Raw genomic sequence first — 19,050 nt, 5'->3', positions numbered from 1 at the left:
GCTTGCATATACACAACCGCTTGCCTGGGGCGACCGACGTATATACAGGACTTACAGCTTTGCCGAGTCTTAGCCGACCCCACGTAGGACGTCTTGCCACAGCAACCCTCAACCACCAGAGTCAGCCCGACGGGAGCAGAACCGACACGGAGAGTACGATACGTGTACGACGTAAGTACTCCAGCCAGCCTCCGCAGCAATCTCCCAATGGAGACTACGCGCTTGGGCCATGGAGCCGTCAGCCTCGTAGTGTGTAACATCAGCCCTATCCGGGGTGCGAAGTGAGGTAATGACTCCTCGGACTATCCGCTACAGACAAGGTCAACACAGTGTCATCGAGCGAATCATGATAACCCTCTCCTTCTCTTGTTCCCTGGCCGTAGCTCTCGGCCAGCCTCGATACGGTGCCCTCTACCGTCACGAAACACTACTACTCGCACAAAGAAGCCAATGTGTAGATCCGATTTCAGCTCAAGTTGCGGCATATGGCGGTTATGCGAGTTACGTACGTCTTTTCTGCAGTCCCATGCATCAAGCGCAAGTTCGTCGTGCAGTGTCAAGAGTCAACGTTGAGAGTGGTCCTTGCAATATGAAACTGTTCAGGTGACCCCTCTTCCCCCGTAATGTTGATTATTGCCAGCCGTCTTATTAGGCCGCCTACAGGAGAGGCTCGAGCTACCTAACCTGTTCAGAGCTAGGGACGCAACATGTACAGTCAGGCGGGACTGCACAAACCAAACATTTGAACCGTCTTCAAGTACTCCACCATCCCGCAGGGCAGCTGTACTATCCTACAGAACGCATGCATTGCATACGCGTACTGTAACGCTACATTGTGTATTGCTTTAGGCAAGCTCAGCGTGCTCAAAAGGTATCCACTGTGGCAATCCACTTGTTCGGTCATACTTAGCCTGATTCTTCACTCCTTTGCATAGCATATGCTACCAAATCTGGAGTCAGGTGCAGGCAAATTGGTCGAGATTTGGGCACATCCTGTGAGAGCTCCGTGATCACATTACCAAGATCTAACATGGGTAAAGCCGAACGTTATCTGCAGCGCATACCTGAAAAACGAACGCTGAGTGGATAGTGCATTACCTTCCTTGATTGCATATGTCCATCAAAGGCAATACTAGTCCCACTGGAAGCTTCGATGATCAGTGCCCAGGTGGTACAGACAGACCAGTATGCACAGGTCGTTTCTGTGAACTAGACGTCGATCAGCACATGGTGTTACAAGGATGTTCTTGATCGGAATTTAGCGATTGTTCGCTTGTACCGCAGGCGTAGCCCGTTGCACAACGCTGGCAAGAGCAAGAAGGTAGAGGTATAGTACAGCGTTTCAGATAACGACGCAGACTTGGTTACATTGTCAGGCGGATGGACCGGGACGAGTCAGTAGCTTGGGCTTCATCAGCAAAGTCTTCGCACGTGCGCGATGATCTCCAGCAACGTTTAGGATGTTGGAAGCGAAACTTTATCATGGCATCATCGAATCACGGCGAGTTTCAGCCTTCGGAGATTCGGCAGTCATACTATGTTCATACTGCATGTACAAAGTTCTTCTAAACGCCACTATTTTCCAGCCCTCGCCCGACGAATGAGACCGGCAGAAGCCGGGCTGTACGTGTGAGATCCGGTTCAGCTAACATGTTACGAGCCGGCCGGCATTGTGTGCATGCTCTGACCGTAAAACTGCTACCCCGGAGTGATCAGAGCTTTTGGGCAAAGCGCATCCTAACGCCCGATATAGTGTTCATGAGCGTCTCCTTACGGGCAGTGGCTAATTGGCCCAAGGATGTGGTTTGGCCACAACGTTCGTTAGCCAACCGAGCTGATCAGGGCCACACGCCGCCAAGTCAGTATTGAGACGAATTGTCGGACAGATTCTACGCCACAAGAAGCTTCCATCGATGTGACCATAGCTTGCCGCGTCTGAAAGGGTTCGCTCGATTGCATTGGCTGTTACTCATGATCCCGGAAACGGCTAATCCCCTCCTCCGCTATCCTTTTTTCATCGCATGCAAAATGCGGCCCTAGAGTGCCTGACTGAAGACTCTTCCTACTCCAAAGCGTCTTATCATGTGGTACAGGAATCCGGAGTACCGTATCAGACGTCACAAACGCTCACCCCGGAAATAGCACGTCACACAAGGCGAGATGCAAGGACGTTGAACTAAACGTAAAGGAGTCGAGCGCGGAAGTCCAGGCTATCAGGTTCTCGGCGCCAGCCAATGTCTTCGGCTGCCGACTCGCTATTCAAGCCCCCACCAATCGTCGAATGCCTTTCTGGACCTCATTGTCTCGGCATTGGGAGGAAGATCCAAGTTTCACATCGGGTGTGTCCAGACTGTCTCCAACGACACGATCCGCAACAGCTCCGCGTGTGGGCCAACAACAACTCTATTGCTATTCTATCCATCAACGAAGAAACTGCGCGTAAACAGGTGTTGAAGAGAAACATCGAGGCACGTGGTCGTTACCTGTGCGCCTTTGAAGATCCCGATTACCAGCATTGTCGGTGGCGACTGCTTGACTTGAGCCTCCGCGGCACCCGTCTCGACTGCCCGTCTGTTCGCAGAAAAGGTACTGCTTGTTCAAAGTGCTGGAGGAGACGACTACGGAAGATCAGGGTCCTACAGTACTTTACACCAACTGGGCTCTGCCATGAGGTAGTCGACAAAGTCGTCACGAGGTCGGCAAGCTCAGAGGAGAGCAGTGAGGAATCCGACGACGATGTGGAGGGCTACAACACAATCCTAAGTTCAGACCCGAAATAACTTGGATTGACCCTTCAAAGTAAGTAATCTTCTTCCTGATACTGTTGCTACTAACACTGTAAGATTCATCGCTGTACGATTTTTGCTTGTCATGCGAGCTCCGCCTCCAAGGACCCACTGCCTACTAGGCGCTGCTTGTGATTCTTGTCCAGAAGGGCAAGAACAAGGTCCAGAGATATGCTCATGGTGTAAGAATATGAGCTTTGAGGAGCTATACAAGCGGTCAGCAACGCTGCCAGATACGGAATCAATAAACCAAGTCATCGACACATACAAACGCCAACTCGAACTGGAAACCACCGAGCGCATCAGAAAAGGCTGGTCATTCTTGTGTGCCTGTAAAGATCCAGAATACCGCTCTCACTCGTGGCGCCGCAATTTCAACCCAAAGGATTCGCGTCTGTGCGGTACGGTGCGCCATCGCGGACAGCTGTGCGTGCGGTGCTACCGCAAAGCAAGGGAGAAAAACTGCACCTGGCTTGAAGAATTCGACGGTGACCGTCTAGGCTTTCCCTGCGCATTCGACGATACGAGGTTGCGACGCCGCATCGATGCCAACTGGAAGATTGGCCCGCTAGATAAACACGGACAGCCCGATCCGAGTTGGGAGCGAGATCCCAGACGAGATGGCCGCTGTGAGAGAACGAGGTTGCGCAACCAACTTTGCCAGAAATGCTTCAACCGCATGTGCGAGATTCGAGGTTTTGGCCGGTTTTTTGACTCCGAGTGGGGGACGTTGCATAGGAGGTATGGAGTGCGGTAGAGGTTCTCTTTGTCGACAATGCGATGTCGCTGCTTGGGACCTACCAAGTGTATGATACTACTGTTCAGAGAGACAGTTGTACGTTTTTTCCCTGGGCTAGTACGTAGCAGCACATTGGAAGCGCTGCTCATCTGAGACGGGAATCCTGTGTTTTACTTCTATATTCTGATGGGCATTTGGGCTGGCGTTTTTGTGCTGGGTTTAGCGTATACTAAGATTGTGGACTGCAAAGTCAAAAGTATGGGTAGGTTACAGATCGAATTTATACCTGAGAAAATGGCTTGGTGTGTGGGGAGTTTGGGTTGAATCGAAGTGCTTTCAACAGAGCTTCGAATCTTGCTCGAGAGCAATTTTTTGTGGGGAAGGGACAGGAGCCAAAGAGTATGTATTGCTGAACAGGATTCTACAATACTTATGTAGATTGGGCTACAGAGAGAAATATAAATAGTCACAGCGGATATCCCTTCCCAGCCCAAACCTCTCGGCAGCACATCAGAGTCCTATCAAGGTTTGCCCAAAGATCAACACTAGCGGCCGAAAAAAACGTGATTGAAAGGGTGAAATAAGTACGCCGCTGCTGCATAGCTGTCGAACCTGGAACGAGTGTGTAAAGCGCTATACTATGCTGAACTGGCGAATCTCATGGAATGTTGTATTCGGTCCTGCATAAAATCTTGTTGGAAATCAAAGACATTGTTGATCTCAAGGTTTCTATCTATGAACAAAATACATAGCGTAAATGAGACGCATGGTCTTTGGCATGATGTGGTTTACGAACAGAGGTTGATCTATTTCATTCGATGCAGTTAACGTATTCTATATAGATACCTCTTGTTCTCAGCACAACGTATCTGAGGGTAAAGCTGCAAAAGAGGTGGCTTTTGTTGATTGAACATTTTCAGATTCTGAACTTAGTCCTCTATTCATCTTCGGTCATCTAAGAACATATTGCCAAGCCCCCGAGATCATTTGTAACGTGGCAGTTCATGTCAAGTGTCGCTGTACAAACTCAAACACATGTACGTTCGCTTATTTCTATTGATCAGCTGAAGTCGAATGGCTTCTTTACGGCATTACTGGGATTTGTAGGCTTCTGGATTCCTTACTTGAGCACATGGAGTCATCATTGTGCATTCACAGTGTCTTCCGTCAAGATCCGTGAGCATGGTCAATAGCAGCCATCAGGTGACCGAATCCAGATTTGGAAGAAGGCTTTGTGGTCACATAAAAGGTCAAATACAAAAGCGGAGCTGGAGTCCATAAATTGGCCAACAACATTCCGCTTTCAGCAAGATGAGGCAAGAATACGCGTTAGGGCCCACCAAGAACTGCTTTTTATCTAAACATGTCCGAAAATGAAACTACAAAGCGTGACGTCCCTGACGATATGAGCCCATTACTCTACTGATATCTAGGGACAGTTTCAATAATATGCAAGGTGTTCTCACAAAGGAAAAAAAAGAGCCGGAATAAGATACGCCGAGGTATAACATGAATCAATCTGAGAGAGTTTCAGGCATACGATGTGTAATAGCATGGTACATTATTCCAACCATGTCCGACTCAACGCACACTCAGTATACGAGGCGGAAATATCAGGGGATATGTATTACAGCGCTGAAGATGTTGCATCGTCGACCCGCATTATTGCCACATGACGTTGACGCGGAAAAATCGGACAGCGAGGCTGGACTGGCCTTCTAGAAGCAATGGTGTTCCTGCACCCCTCAGCCACGTCATCCAATCAACGGTGCCGGGCCTAAGGACCCCTCCGACATGCCGCTTTCGGCCTCAATAAATTGTGAACACAAAGACTCATACGTCTCCATACTGCTCCCCAAGTCATCCGCCCCTTTCCGTACTCTGTGACTCACGGTTACATTGTTAAAAAAGGACGCCGTATCCGGATTTGCTTCATTATCACAACTTCATCGTCGGTACTCAGCATCATGGACGGAATCAAGAAGACGTTTGCGCAATGCAAGAAGGAGGGCAGGGTACGTTTTGGTGTCGATTTGGAGAGAAACTGATTGTTGACAATGTCTAGTCTGCCCTCGTCACGTATGTGACTGCAGGCTTCCCTACCGCCGAAGAGACACCCGACATCATGTTGGCCATGGAGGCGGGCGGCTCAGGTATGCACCACAAGCAATCGCTCCTGCAACATGACAGGACAAGCGATTAATGCTTCCAGACATCATTGAGCTCGGCATGCCTTTCACCGATCCCATTGCAGACGGTCCAGTCATTCAGACAGCGAACACTGTACGTTGACTCAACTCGCCACTCCCCGCATCAACCCCACCTGACACTGTGTGTCTATAGCAAGCTCTCAAGAATGGCGTCACGATTTCACATGTCCTCCAAATGGTCCGCGATGCGAGAAAGCGCGGTCTCAAGGCACCTGTCCTGCTCATGGGATACTACAACCCTCTGCTGAGCTACGGCGAGGAGAAGATGTTGCAGGATGCAAAGGAAGCTGGTGCCAACGGCTTCATCATGGTAGATCTCCCACCTGAGGAGGCTCTGCGCTTCAGGAACTTCTGCCGCAGCTATGGGTGAGTTTGGCAGTCAATTGGACAAAAGACAGAACTGATTATGACGGGCAGCCTCTCCTACGTCCCTCTGATTGCGCCAGCTACCTCGGAGCACCGTATGCGCGTACTCTGCAAGATTGCCGATTCTTTCATCTACGTCGTCTCTCGTATGGGCGTTACTGGCGCTACCGGAACCATGAATGCCGCCCTTCCCCAGCTTCTCGAGCGCGTGCACAAGTACTCTGGAAATGTGCCAGCGGCTGTTGGTTTTGGTGTCAGCACGCGCGACCACTTTTTGAGCGTGGGCAAGATTGCTGAAGGTGTCGTCATTGGTAGCCAAATTATCAACACTCTGCTCAAGGCTGCACCTGGCACTGGCGCAAAGGCGGTTCAAGAGTACTGCGACGGCATCTGTGGAAAGAGCAGCCGGGAGACAACACGCGAGGTTGGCATCATTGAGACTTTGAACGATGCTAAGGAGCCAACTGGTGTTCACGTGGACAAGGTCATTACTGATGCTGATACCCCCGATGGACCTGGCCTTGCCGACCAGCTGGACATGCTCAATACCGAGGACGCAAACGGAGATGATGACTTCAAAGAGAAGCACAAGTTCCCCGCACGGTTTGGCGAGTTTGGAGGCCAGTATGTGCCTGAATCACTCATGGACTGTCTTCGGGAGCTTGAAGATGGCTTTAATGCAGCGATAGATGACCCCAAGTTCTGGGAGGAGTACCGCTCATACTATGAATGGATGGGCAGACCCGGACACTTGCATCTTGCTGAGCGCCTCACTGAGCATGCTGGAGGAGCGAACATCTGGCTGAAGCGAGAGGACCTCAACCACACAGGAAGTCACAAGATCAACAATGCACTCGGTCAGGTATTGGTTGCGAGGAGATTGGGAAAGACTGAGATTATTGCGGAAACAGGAGCTGGCCAGCACGGTGTTGCAACAGCGACTGTGTGCGCCAAGTTCAACATGAAGTGTACCATTTACATGGGCGCTGAGGATGTCAGGCGCCAGGCTCTTAATGTGTTCCGCATCAAGCTGCTTGGTGCGCAGGTCGTGGCCATCGAGGCTGGATCTCAGACTCTCCGCGATGCAGTCAACGAGGCCATGCGTGCCTGGGTTGTTAACCTTGACACGACGCACTACGTTGTGGGATCTGCGATTGGACCCCACCCGTTCCCGACAATTGTGCGTACTTTCCAGTCGATTATTGGAAACGAGACCAAGGAGCAGATGCAGGCGAAACGCGGCAAGCTTCCCGATGCTGTAGTTGCGTGCGTTGGTGGTGGAAGTAACGCGGCAGGCATGTTCTACCCATTCTCCAAGGACCTTTCGGTTAAGCTTCTAGGTGTCGAAGCTGGTGGAGATGGCGTTGAGACGGGACGACACAGTGCAACGCTTTCTGCAGGAACAAAGGGTGTTCTTCACGGAGTGCGAACCTACGTTATCCAGAACACCGACGGACAGATCCTCGAAACACACTCTGTATCTGCTGGTCTCGATTACCCCGGAGTCGGGCCCGAGTTGGCCAGCTGGAAGGACAGTGACCGGGCAAAGTTCATTGCATGCAATGATGCTGAAGCATTTATTGGTTTCAAGCTCCTGTCGCAGCTGGAGGGTATTATCCCCGCGCTAGAGACATCCCATGCCATCTACGGAGCGATTGAGCTGGCGAAGACGATGAACAAGGATCAGGACATTGTCATTTGCGTGTCTGGACGCGGTGACAAGGACGTGCAGAGCGTTGCCGAAGAGCTACCCAAGCTAGGACCCAAGATTGGCTGGGACCTCCGATGTAAGTTGAGCGTGAATGGCAGTATTGAGATGATGTGAGCTAACAGTGAATCTAGTCTAAGCGGACAGATGAGTACGAAGAAGGACTTGAGACATGTACGTGGATGTATGGATGTAGCATGTAGACATGGATGAAGTAAAGACCAAGTTTGTTGTGTAGTAGTTGTACTTTGTGTGCATGTGCATGAGGTGTGGGCACGTGAGACGGCAAGTGTTATCTAATCGGCAGTAGGCCCAAAGTCACGTTTTGCTGTGTGATTGGCGGGAGCGGATGGTGGCGGCGACTAAGGCTGCTGCAAGTGAATGCAGGCATTGGCTAGCTGGATCCGATACAGGGCTGAGGGTTCCTACATAGCACATATGCGCACCCAAAGCCACCCCCATGTGGGATGTACGGGCGCGTGACGACTCGTGTGTATGTATAGGTACTACTAGCAACCCTCCATCTCGTCTGTCCCATCGGTGAGGGTGTGGCAGCGGCGGCGGAGGGTCAAGGGGAACCAATCGACGGCCCACATGGCCGTGCTTGGCCGCCTCACAGTTCGCGGTGACGACAACGCACCCACTTCCAAATCCCCCCGAGCAACCTCATCCATGCCGTGTTCCAGATGCCGCAGCCCACATCACATGGTCGCCTACCAATTCTCCGCTCGCCTACTTGCATTTGCTGCCCTATTAGCCCACTTGCTGCCCTAGCCTCCACAACAACCCGCCCACCGTGGACGCCTTTCCCTCCCCATTCCGTGACGGTGCGCCCGACCAGGCATTTGAGCTTCAGGACCTCGCAGCCCCTACCCGACCCCTCCAGCCCCGGCCGCACCACGACACCGAGAGAGAGCAGAAGCGACGCCAGAAGCTCGAGCAGCTTCGCGAGGCCGACGACATGAAGTTCTCGCACAGCCTGCAGTTTAATGCAGTGCCCGACTGGAGCAATCACTACATTGCTTACAGCAACCTCAAGAAGCAGTACGTTTCAGCCTGCAACACCGACATGCCGCGAGCATCCAGGCTGACGGGCGCTTGCCCATAGGATATACAGCCTCGAGACCCAGATCAACCAGAGGAATGCACACGTCGACGCCGAGTCGTCACCCCTGCTGAATGGGGACGCCGCCGACCCCGACAAGGTCTTTACCAATGCCCTCGACGTCGAACTCGAGCGTGTCACGTCCTTTTACAAGCTCAAGGAAAATGAAATCTACGAGGAGATGAATGCATTGCTCGAGGATGAGGAGTCGTTTGAACACCACCAGGCCGAATACAATGAGGAGAATGAAAATGCCCCGCCAGGCAAGAAGAGGCGCAGTGGCAGCATTTTCAAGTCGATTGGATTTCAGCGCCCGCGCGCAATGAGTGGCACAAGTGGTCACTCGACAGACCACGGCCCCGACGACGACTCGGACGAAGACATGGACGAGACATCGCGGCTGCGTAAGAAGAGCCCAGATGGCCAGCGCCGACGTCGGCGGACCAACGAGGAGGATATGGCGGCCTCGCACGCTTCCTCGAGACGGTTGAACAGTGTCGCGTTCGAAGACTACCATGACATGGCCTTTTCCGCACTGTACGACGAGGGTGTATCGTTGAAGAAGCGCACTGTCAGCGTATACGTTTTGCTGTGCGAGCTGCGATCCTTTATCCAGCTCAACAAGACAGGGTTCGAAAAGGTTCTGAAAAAGTACGACAAGATCTTGGACCGGAAGCTCAAGAAGACGTACCTGACCAAATACGTCTACCCCGCCTATCCCTTCGAGCAAAGCACCATGGACGAGCTGTCACGCAACCTCGAGCGCATAGAGGCGGCGTATGCCAAGATTGGTACAAAGGGCGACATAGCAGAGGCCAAGCGCGAGCTAAGACTACATCTGCGAGAGCACGTTGTCTGGGAGCGAAACACGGTATGGAGGGAAATGATTGGCATTGAGCGCAAGGCGCAGGCAGCCAACATTGGCATCACGCAGACGTTGCTGGGCCGCGAAACTACCGGTGGTAGAGTGCGGCGGCAGGGCGACGACGACGAATCAGACATGAAGGAGGTGGACACACCGATTGGAAGATACAGATGTCCGCAATGGCTCATCAGCAAGCCTTTCTGGATGCTCCTTACTTGCATTGCCATTTTTGTAGTGCTGCTGGTATTGCCAATCATGGAAAAGCCTGAGCAGCAGAATTGCCTGGCCATGGTTGTCTTTGTTAGTTTGCTCTGGGCGACGGAGGTATGTTGAACCGAATCTGGACTAGTCGAGCTCACGCTAACGAGAATAGGCGATTCCTCTGTTTGTCACATCGCTTCTAGTGCCATTCCTGGCTGTCACTCTCAACGTCGTTCGAAGCGATGTTGAGCCCCATCGCCGACTCGATTCCAAGCAAGCTGCTTCATATGTCTTTTCCGCCATGTGGACACCAGTCATTATGCTGCTGCTCGGTGGTTTCACTATTGCTGCTGCGCTTTCCAAGTACAACATTGCCAAGATGATGGCCACTCTTGTGCTTAGCAAGGCAGGCACCAAGCCCAGAACGGTTTTACTGGTCAACATGTTTGTTGCTATGTTTGCCAGCATGTGGATCAGTAATGTAGCAGCGCCCGTACTGTGCTTCTCGATTATCCAGGTATGTTCCTCAACTGGAATTTTGATTATGCTAAGCTAACATTCATTATTAGCCCATTCTACGCAACCTCCCTGCCGACTCTGACATGACCAAAGCACTACTAATGGGGATCGCGCTCTCCTCCAACATTGGTGGAGCTGCTTCTCCCATTGCCTCACCACAGAACCTGATTGCGCTTCAGAACATGCAGCCCGAGCCCTCTTGGGGCGTCTGGTTCTTCGTAGCCCTCCCAGTATGCATCATCTCCATTTTGCTCATCTGGGTACTTCTCCTCGTCACCTTCCAGCCTGGAAAGGGCACCAGCATTGTGCCTATCCGCCCACTCAAGGACAGGTTCACTGGCGTACAGTACTTTATCAGCATTGTGACCATTGTAACGATTGCTCTCTGGTGTGTGAGCCACCAGCTGGAATTCATCTTTGGCGACATGGGCGTCGTAGCCATCATCCCCATTGTCCTCTTCTTTGGCACTGGAATCCTCACCAAGGAAGACTTTAACAACTTCCTATGGACCATTATCATTCTTGCCGCTGGTGGTCTATCGCTTGGTAAAGCAGTCAATTCGTCTGGTCTCCTGCATACGATTGCCGAGTCCATCACTGCTGGTGTCGAAGGCATGAGTCTGTATGGTGTCCTTGTTGTTTTCTGCGCTTTGATCTTGGTTGTGGCGACGTTTATCAGTCATACCGTCGCAGCGCTTATTGTGCTGCCGCTGGTGCAGCAGGTGGGACAGCAGATGGCGGAGCCGCACCCGAACTTGCTTGTCATGGGCGCGGTGCTGATGGCAAGTGGAGCTATGGGATTGCCTACTAGCGGGTTCCCGAACATGAGTAAGTTGACATCCTTTCGTATAGGGCTTTTATTCGATCAAATCACTGACGAGTTGAACAGCTGCTATTATGATGGAAGACTCACGGACAGGCCAGCGGTATCTCGCCGTCAAGCACTTTTTGACTCGTGGTGTACCTGCTTCCATTATGACTTTTGTCGTCATTATCACGGTGGGCTATGGCCTTATGCTTGCCGTGGGATTTTAAAAATGGGCTATCAGTATCAATCCCCTTTTCTCCTTTTTTTTCTTGTTTCTGGAAGGGATACGTAGTTTTTAGAGCATCTTGAGCGTGTGGCGTTTAACCCGTTTTGGCTTCGTCATGCATATTTTTTTTTCTTTTTTCAAAGACTGGAGGATATATCTGCTGCTGCTTGTATTCTTTCGGCAAAAAAAGGTGACGGGGTGGTTGGCTAGCTATGTTAGATGAGAACTTCAAAGGAAATGAGTTAGATGATTTATCAAAAATAATACGTTTGAGGATTGAGGAAATTAGAAGACTTTTTTTGATGTTGCGATGAAGCAATTCTTTTATTCTAACATACTATATGAGATTCTAAGAGATGATGGTGAATGAATAACTTGTACCTTGAAAGCAAACTCCAAGAAATGCCGGAAAAGAATAGCCCAAATGAAACTGCTAAAACAAGACATATTTACTCGTCCCACTTCCTCTCAACCTTGACCACCTTGTGGACCTTGAAAGATGCACCCTCCGGCAGCTCCATGTTCTCGCCATGTTTCTTTCCCTTGCTCTTCATCGACCTAACCCCCATCTTGAGCGCGTCGGTGACGCGCTTGCTGCTCTTCCTAACGAGGGCAGCGGGCTTGCGTGCGTCCTTTTTGGCCTGTTTGGCCGCTGCGAGGTCGCTCATGGTGGTCAAGTGCGATGAGGGTAAGAAGGCATCAAAGGTGTTGGTGCCAATGGCACGGGAGGTGCCCTGGTCGTCGGTCATCGTGATGATGGGGATAGAGGGGGTATTGGAGGATGATGAAGAAGACATGGTGGAGGGTGGGTAGTTTGGGATTTTAGGGTTGGGGTGAGATGTAGGTGTAGGTGTAGGCTGAGTGCGTGTGTAGTTTTGGTGAGTAGCTTGGTTAGTGGGTTTTGTTAGTGAGTTGATTGAGGTGTTTGTTGAATATGAAACTGAAGAGGAGAAGAAGGTCAATTTATATATACGTTTTTATGGATAGTGTGTGTTGATGATGTCTGAGGTATCGTGTATTAGCAGCGATTGCTGTACTTGTACTATAAAATGTTTGGTGTAATAGTCATGTCTGAGATGGTCGTAGAAACATTGTGAATTGATCATGTGTGAAATGTATGCCAGTGTTCGTAATGTTAGATGGTAGCCTGTATGGCAGTCTTGATGGGTGAATCTAACCATAGGATGGTACTTTACGAAGATGCGAGTATTTACTACTGGTTAGGATAAACCACTAGGGATAAGATATCGAACATATTCATGTCCTGGCATGAATGTCGAAAAATGTGATGCCGGGTGAAACATGCTTTTTGACATGTCCCACGTTAGGATGTCTCATGCTCCCCTCGACCACTCATTCTCCACAGATGGCTGCCTGTCGCGTCCGATCTGCGCGGGAAAAACATGGTCAGTGTGATGAATACCATCTTCAATTGCACGTCCAGGAGTCTGCCCATTGTCGTCTTCAGCCTCTTCCTCGATGCGATCCGAGTAGCGGTTGTAGCCAGGAACATAGTCAATGGCACGACGGGAGTCAGCATCACCGCCTTGGTCGCCAGCAAGGACGCGAGAAAGGCGGTCTGGGACAACTTTATGAAGCCACGAATCCTTTTGGGTAGGTATGGCGATAATAGCAAACTGCAGGGCAGTGTCAGCACATGCAGCCCCTCGGGTGAAAAATTCTCCTTTGGAGCCACGAACCTGCCAGAGAAAGACCATGCCAACAACAGTCATGAGTAAGCCTGCAATCTTTTGCTCCTCAGCTTTCCACGCAACCAGGCATCCGCTGGCTCTACCATGGTACGTGGCTTCGCATGCACGCGAATCATGGGTGCGGTCTGGAAAGGGCCAAGCCATGTCACGTGAGTTTGCCAGGCCACAGCAACTAAAGGCATCCTGGATGTGTCGAATGGCAGCTGCATCCTTGTGCCTGAACAGCGTCTGCCAGCGCTCTCGCAGACCGCAGTTTAGGCTGGAGGCAGGAGCGACATGGGTACCTGACAGGGTGATGATGACGGTTGAGTAGATGAAGATGAGCGTGTTGGCGATGATGACGAGCGGGGGCCGCTGGATGTCGCCACGGCCCAGTCGCTGGCGGCGCTCGCGGCGACGGGTCAGGTCATAGCCCAGTTCAAGCAGCAGGCCAGAGACAATGGGAAGCGCCGCGGTGAAGCCGGTCAGCGTCTCTGCGATGGGAACGGAACGGGCGTTCGCACGGGAGGCAGCGTAACTGAGAGTGTTAGCGCCAAGTGGGCTAGGATGGCTGGGTGGGCGAGGGATTGAAAGAGCAAACCCATACATACCCAGCAAGCGCAGTCGCAATAACGAGATACTGCGGGGCATATGGTTAACAGGGTGCGAATAACACGTGGGTGGGGTCCTAGTGGCAGTCTGGGCCGGCTTACCAGGACGCTTAGGCATGTGACGATTTGCTTCATGGTGTATGTCATGCTGGAGCGGGTGGGTTGGTTCGGGCTGCTAGTGCGGATATCACGAGAGAAACGGGTGGTTGGGATATTTTAAGCGTGTGTCAGAGATGGTGGGAGGGAGGGGAGGGGAGAAGGAGGGAGAGAGAGAGAGGGGGGAAGAGAGGGACAGGCACATGTTACGGCACAGGCAGAGGGCGGGCTATAGGCAAACGGCGGTTGAGGCCCATGGTTACACAAGACCAGGGCAGCGCCCTCATGCTCTCATTCGGCAGCGAGCATGATGCAAGACGTTTGTCGTGTCAGGCTGGTTGGTGGGTGTAAAGATGATGTTGGTAGTCTAGAATGGGTCGTGTATGCGTATATGCAGCCCGTCCAGGCACCTCAGGTCCGCGGACGGGGCAGGCTGGGCTGGCCACGACATAGCACGAGAGGCCACGCAGACGTGCTCGACGGTTACTGCCCGATGACGCAGCAAGGGGGCTGCAGCAGGAGGCCGACTACTCTAAAGGCAGGACGGCGTGGACGACGGCGGCGTATCACCCTCGGCCAGGTGGTGAGAGCTGGTGAATGGTGGTGTGCGGGAACAGCGGGGCGTATACGAGGGGACGGCGTGTGATTGGCTGGCGGGCGGCTAGTGCGAGGTTGGCGGTGCCTGTGTCTTCGCGATCTCTCGATCCCAAACTTTTGCTCTGCGACGTCATGCCATGTTGCTCATCGTGCCCTCCATCCAGTGGGGCTTTTTGCGTACATCTCCCGAACCTCTCCAGCATTCCCCAGTCCCAGATTCGACCGTTTGCTTCCCGTCAAACTGCCGGCTCGCTGCTCCTTCGTCCGGTTGGCTGCACGCAATCTGACGGACTGGCGGACTGGCGGACTGGCGGACGGCACTCTGCTCCCACATGCACGCACACACGCGCTGCTGCTCCCTCCTGCACCCGCACCCGTGCAAATGGCCGTCACCCAGCCTGTCCCTATTCATGGATGCCCGTGGCCAGTGCTCGTTTTGCAGTCTGCAAACCCCGGCAGGCCTGATTTATCCCCACCTAGTGCTATTGCGTGTGTGCATGTGTGTGTGTGTGTGTGTGTGTGATGCCAGCCTTCAAATGCCAGCCGGGCCCCTTTGCTGTTTTGCTTTGCTTTGTTTTCGACTAATTCACTCCCCCCTAGTCTGACCCGACTTGACTTCAGCTCGGCATTCACAAACTGCCCGCTGGTGACACCTGCTCGTCATGCTTCTCTTCTCCGCCCCGCCATGCGACTCTCTGCTGCCTCGCGGCCCAGGAAAACAAACAATCTCTAAGCGACTCGCTCTCCCTTTTTGGTCCACCACACCTGCCTCCATCCCTCTCTTGCCGCGCACCCCTAAAAAGAAAGCCTCGCGCCCACCACCACCACAACGGAGAGGGAAGCAATCCGCCCTCCAAACCAAACCCACCCAAATGTCCCCCCATGCAGACTCGCCGCGCTCCTCGACTTTTGCTCCCACATTGGGCAGCATTCCAGAAGTCTTCGAGTACGACCCTCTGGATGCTCGGCACCGCCCAGCCTCGCTCAATGACGTCTCAGACACCCCTGACGCTTTCTTGCCAGAGGCCTCAATCGCAAGCCCACCCGCTCTCACCCGCGCCACTTCATGGCCTGCAATTATCCAGGCCCCTTCTCGAAGAGTTGCTTCCTCGCTGGCCGTTTCAAAGGCCCTCCGCAGGATTCTCGAGGCCGATCGAGCCCGAAGAAGGCGCATCATGAAGGCCTACCTAAAGGCAATTGTTTTTCTCAAGTACCTCTGGCATGCCAATGAACGCTACGGCCATGTCATGGCCACCACCGGCATGTACATGCAACGGTGATGGGCGTCAGCAAAAGTCGGTTTCACAGGCGTTATCAGGCAGGAGTTCCAGGGCTATGGGCGCAAAACTACGCGACTCCATCACGATTGTACACGATTCAATGCTTTAATGAACAGCTGCTGCAAACGGCGTATGGTTATGGGCGTTTGGCAGTTTGAAGCGCAGGGTGCCATAGGTTGCGACTACGCACCGTATGGAAAAGGGCGCATTCTTATTTATTTATTTTCTAATACCCATGTTGTGAATCTATTCCCTACTCTTACTGTAGTGCACTATTCAACTTTTGCACCAGTGTCAATGTTGTCAACACCAGAGTGGATGTTACACAACCCAGCTCTGTATCGGATCCACCAATAAAATCAGCATGCACTTTGCAGTTGGACAGGATCCAGCAAATTTAAATGTGCGTTCGGAGAGAAAGCTACAAATTTGCTAGCATACAAATTATCGCAAATAGCCGACTAAGAATCGCCCAGCGTTCCTGCGATATTTCAATTACCCTATTCCCGATTGGCTGCCGGCTATACCCAGTGGTAATCGCGCGAGTCATGCAACACCTGCTTTCATCCCACCTTTTGTAACACCCCACACATCGCCATCTGAAGTTTCGTCGCGTACAGTGCAATTTTTGGATAGAAAGACAAACTAAACTATCTGGAGCTATTGTATATTACCGGATTTCTTTACTTTCTTGCTCTCAGATTTGGGCAAGAACGATTCCCAATGAACCGCTTCACAGTTAGTCCAGCCACCCGAATCTTATACAGCCGAGGATCAGCTGGCCCAGAGGGGTAGACCGACATGATATACAACTCCCGGAATTCATGCAACCCACCATGCTTCCAAAAATCCCCTCATGATGCGGGCGTTTGTGCGAGCTCCATGGCGCTCCCATGCCAATCTTCTCCTGCCAAAACATCTTTACTCGGCGCAGCGAAGATGTCTCGCTTCAACCACTAGCTCAAGTATCGAGGACATAACAGTTATTGACCATCACTACGAGTAACAACGCCTCCTTCACTCTCAGTGTTGCCCAGACCACTACTGACAACCCCAAAGTGCAATCGTCGTCGGAGCAGGAGGAGCAGGTCTCCGCGCAGCCCTAGGCCTCACCGAAGCTGGCCTCAAAACCGCATGTGTATCCAAGCTCTTCCCCACCCGCTCCCACACCGTCGCCGCCCAAGGCGGCATCAACGCCGCCCTCGCAAACATGCACAGGGACGACTGGCGCTGGCACATGTACGATACCGTCAAAGGTTCCGACTGGCTCGGCGACCAAGACGCAATCCACTACATGACGCGCGAAGCCGTGCCTGCAGTCGTCGAACTGGAAAACTACGGTATGCCCTTTAGCCGCACGGAGCAAGGTACGATTTATCAACGACCCCTGGGTGGTCAGACCCTCGAGTATGGAAAAGGTGGCCAGGCGTATCGGACCGCGTGTGTGGCGGACCGCACAGGGCATGCTATGCTTCATACGCTTTATGGCCAGAGTTTGAAACATGGTGTGCAGTTTTTTATTGAGTGGTTTGTCCTCGATTTGATGATGGTCGAGGGGAAGTGTGTGGGTGTTACTGCGATGAGTATGGAGGATGGAACGTGTCATAGGATGTTTGCTAAGAATACTGTGTTGGCTACTGGAGGTATACTTTCACCCAGTTCGCCCATCCCTTTTCTTCGTTCGTGCGTACTGACAGCGATTTGAGGCTACGGGCGAGCATATTTTAGCGCCACGAGCGCTCACACAAGTACCGGAGATGGTAGTGCCATGGCTGCCAGAGCTGGCCTACCACTCCAGGACATGGAATTTGTCCAATTCCACCCGACTGGTATCTATGGTGCAGGCGTATGTATGGTCAATTTCGCGTTACTACTTCAAAACACTGAAATCGTTTCTAGGTACTGATCACAGAAGGCGCCCGTGGTGAGGGCGGCTATCTCCTCAACTCTGAAGGCGAGGCGTTCATGTACAACTATGCTCCCGTCTCAAGAAATCTCGCATCCCGCGACGTAGTCAGCCGAAGTATGAATCTGGAAATCCTCAAAGGCCGTGGGTGTGGACCCAAAAAAGATTACATTGACCTGCAGCTCATGCACCTCCCAAAATACATTATTGAAGAGCGCTTGCCAGGCGTAGCGGACACAGCGGCAATCTTTGCTGGCATAGACGTAACTAGACAATGCATCCCGGTGCTGCCAACAGTTCACTATTGTATGGGCGGGATACCAACAAACTACCATGGTCAAGTTTTGGATGTAGACCGCCAGAGTGGGAAGGAGCGTGTTGTGGATGGCCTGTATGCAGCAGGTGAAGCGGCTTGCGTCAGCGTTCACGGCGCAAACCGACTGGGTGCCAACTCTCTCCTCGATATTGTTGTTTTTGTGCGTACACCCTGGAGGTGGAATTCCCACATCCACCGTACTTTTTACTGACATATCCATACAGGGCCGAGCAGCTGCACTCCACATCTCGTCACACCACTCCCCCGCAGCACCGCACGAACCAACCCCGAATACCACCGGCCTCGATGCCATCCATGAACTAGCTTCCTTCCTCACCCATTCCAACGGGACGACCCCCACCTCCGCTCTAAGAAGCAAGATGCAATCAACCATGCAATCCACCACAGCCGTCTTCCGTACCCACGACACTCTTGCCGAGGGTCACGCTCAACTTCTTTCACTAGAGAACCAATTCGCTACAGATCTTCGTGTGACAGACAAATCCCTGATTTGGAACTCCGACCTTATCGAGACGCTAGAGTTGCGCAACCTACTCACAAACGCCACGCAGACGAGCACAGCGGCGCTGAAGCGGACGGAGAGCCGAGGTGCGCATGCACGAGAGGATTACAAAGAGAGAGACGATGCACAGTGGATGAAGCATAGTCTTACATGGCAGCATGGGGTGGGCGACGAGGTTGAGTTTGGAACAAGGGAGGTAGTGATGAAAACCTTGGACGAGAATGAAGTAGCCAGTGTGCCACCTACAAGGCGATACTATTAGGTATGGGTGCATTCACCTTTTCATTTCACTGATATGGAGACAGCTATGCTAGGTATAGAGCAACAGTTGGCATATCATCTGACCCAACACAATCCCCAGTCTGTGTACGCGTCCGCAAGACAAAATTGATTCATCTTGCAGGTTACTGCTAAGCGAGGGTTATACAAGGCGTTTCCCAAAAGGGACGAAAAATAAATACATGCTGCACTTTTCAGCTCTCCAGAAAAAAAGCAAG

At 52.1% G+C, this 19,050-nt stretch overlaps 7 protein-coding genes across 7 annotated transcripts; 4 read left to right on the top strand and 3 right to left on the bottom strand.

Moving 5' to 3' along the window:
* Positions 1-2,234: 2,234 nt before the first annotated feature.
* Positions 2,235-3,543, top strand: COCCADRAFT_34879 (uncharacterized protein; the record flags this gene model as incomplete). The annotated part of the gene is made up of 2 exons (XM_007711867.1): positions 2,235-2,763; positions 2,879-3,543. The coding sequence occupies 2 exons, from the start codon at positions 2,235-2,237 to the stop codon at positions 3,541-3,543; spliced, it is 1,194 nt and encodes a 397-aa protein (XP_007710057.1).
* Positions 3,544-5,492: 1,949 nt separating this feature from the next.
* COCCADRAFT_3172 (uncharacterized protein) lies at positions 5,493-11,534 on the top strand (the record flags this gene model as incomplete). The annotated part of the gene is made up of 11 exons (XM_007711841.1): positions 5,493-5,540; positions 5,591-5,678; positions 5,738-5,808; positions 5,869-6,101; positions 6,153-7,888; positions 7,957-7,993; positions 8,584-8,853; positions 8,918-10,103; positions 10,153-10,497; positions 10,550-11,327; positions 11,389-11,534. The coding sequence occupies 11 exons, from the start codon at positions 5,493-5,495 to the stop codon at positions 11,532-11,534; spliced, it is 4,938 nt and encodes a 1,645-aa protein (XP_007710031.1).
* A 448-nt stretch (positions 11,535-11,982) lies between these two features.
* COCCADRAFT_34877 (uncharacterized protein) lies at positions 11,983-12,330 on the bottom strand (the record flags this gene model as incomplete). Its single annotated transcript, XM_007711866.1, has 1 exon — positions 11,983-12,330. One exon carries the CDS (start codon positions 12,328-12,330, stop codon positions 11,983-11,985), a length of 348 nt encoding a protein of 115 aa, XP_007710056.1.
* Positions 12,331-12,867: 537 nt separating this feature from the next.
* COCCADRAFT_24445 (uncharacterized protein) lies at positions 12,868-13,982 on the bottom strand (the record flags this gene model as incomplete). Its single annotated transcript, XM_007711859.1, has 4 exons — positions 12,868-13,170; positions 13,234-13,762; positions 13,836-13,864; positions 13,938-13,982. The coding sequence occupies 4 exons, from the start codon at positions 13,980-13,982 to the stop codon at positions 12,868-12,870; spliced, it is 906 nt and encodes a 301-aa protein (XP_007710049.1).
* A 432-nt stretch (positions 13,983-14,414) lies between these two features.
* COCCADRAFT_90327 (uncharacterized protein) lies at positions 14,415-14,660 on the bottom strand (the record flags this gene model as incomplete). Its single annotated transcript, XM_007711888.1, has 1 exon — positions 14,415-14,660. A coding segment is annotated over one exon (246 nt), but the record flags the coding sequence as incomplete, so codon positions are not given.
* Positions 14,661-15,190: 530 nt separating this feature from the next.
* On the top strand, positions 15,191-15,808 carry COCCADRAFT_24444 (uncharacterized protein; the record flags this gene model as incomplete). Its single annotated transcript, XM_007711858.1, has 1 exon — positions 15,191-15,808. The coding sequence occupies one exon, from the start codon at positions 15,191-15,193 to the stop codon at positions 15,806-15,808; it is 618 nt and encodes a 205-aa protein (XP_007710048.1).
* A 364-nt stretch (positions 15,809-16,172) lies between these two features.
* On the top strand, positions 16,173-18,815 carry COCCADRAFT_90293 (uncharacterized protein; the record flags this gene model as incomplete). Its single annotated transcript, XM_007711887.1, has 6 exons — positions 16,173-16,211; positions 16,769-16,773; positions 16,868-17,451; positions 17,515-17,654; positions 17,708-18,190; positions 18,255-18,815. 6 exons carry the CDS (start codon positions 16,173-16,175, stop codon positions 18,813-18,815), a joined length of 1,812 nt encoding a protein of 603 aa, XP_007710077.1.
* Between the last annotated feature and the right edge of the window lie 235 nt (positions 18,816-19,050).

This window comes from Bipolaris zeicola (assembly GCF_000523435.1).
Source record: "Bipolaris zeicola 26-R-13 unplaced genomic scaffold scaffold_35, whole genome shotgun sequence".
In the NCBI taxonomy this organism is placed as follows: Eukaryota; Fungi; Ascomycota; class Dothideomycetes; order Pleosporales; family Pleosporaceae; genus Bipolaris; species Bipolaris zeicola.
The sequence above is the reverse complement of the archived record's forward strand: the minus strand, read 5'-3'. Positions and strand labels throughout refer to the sequence as shown.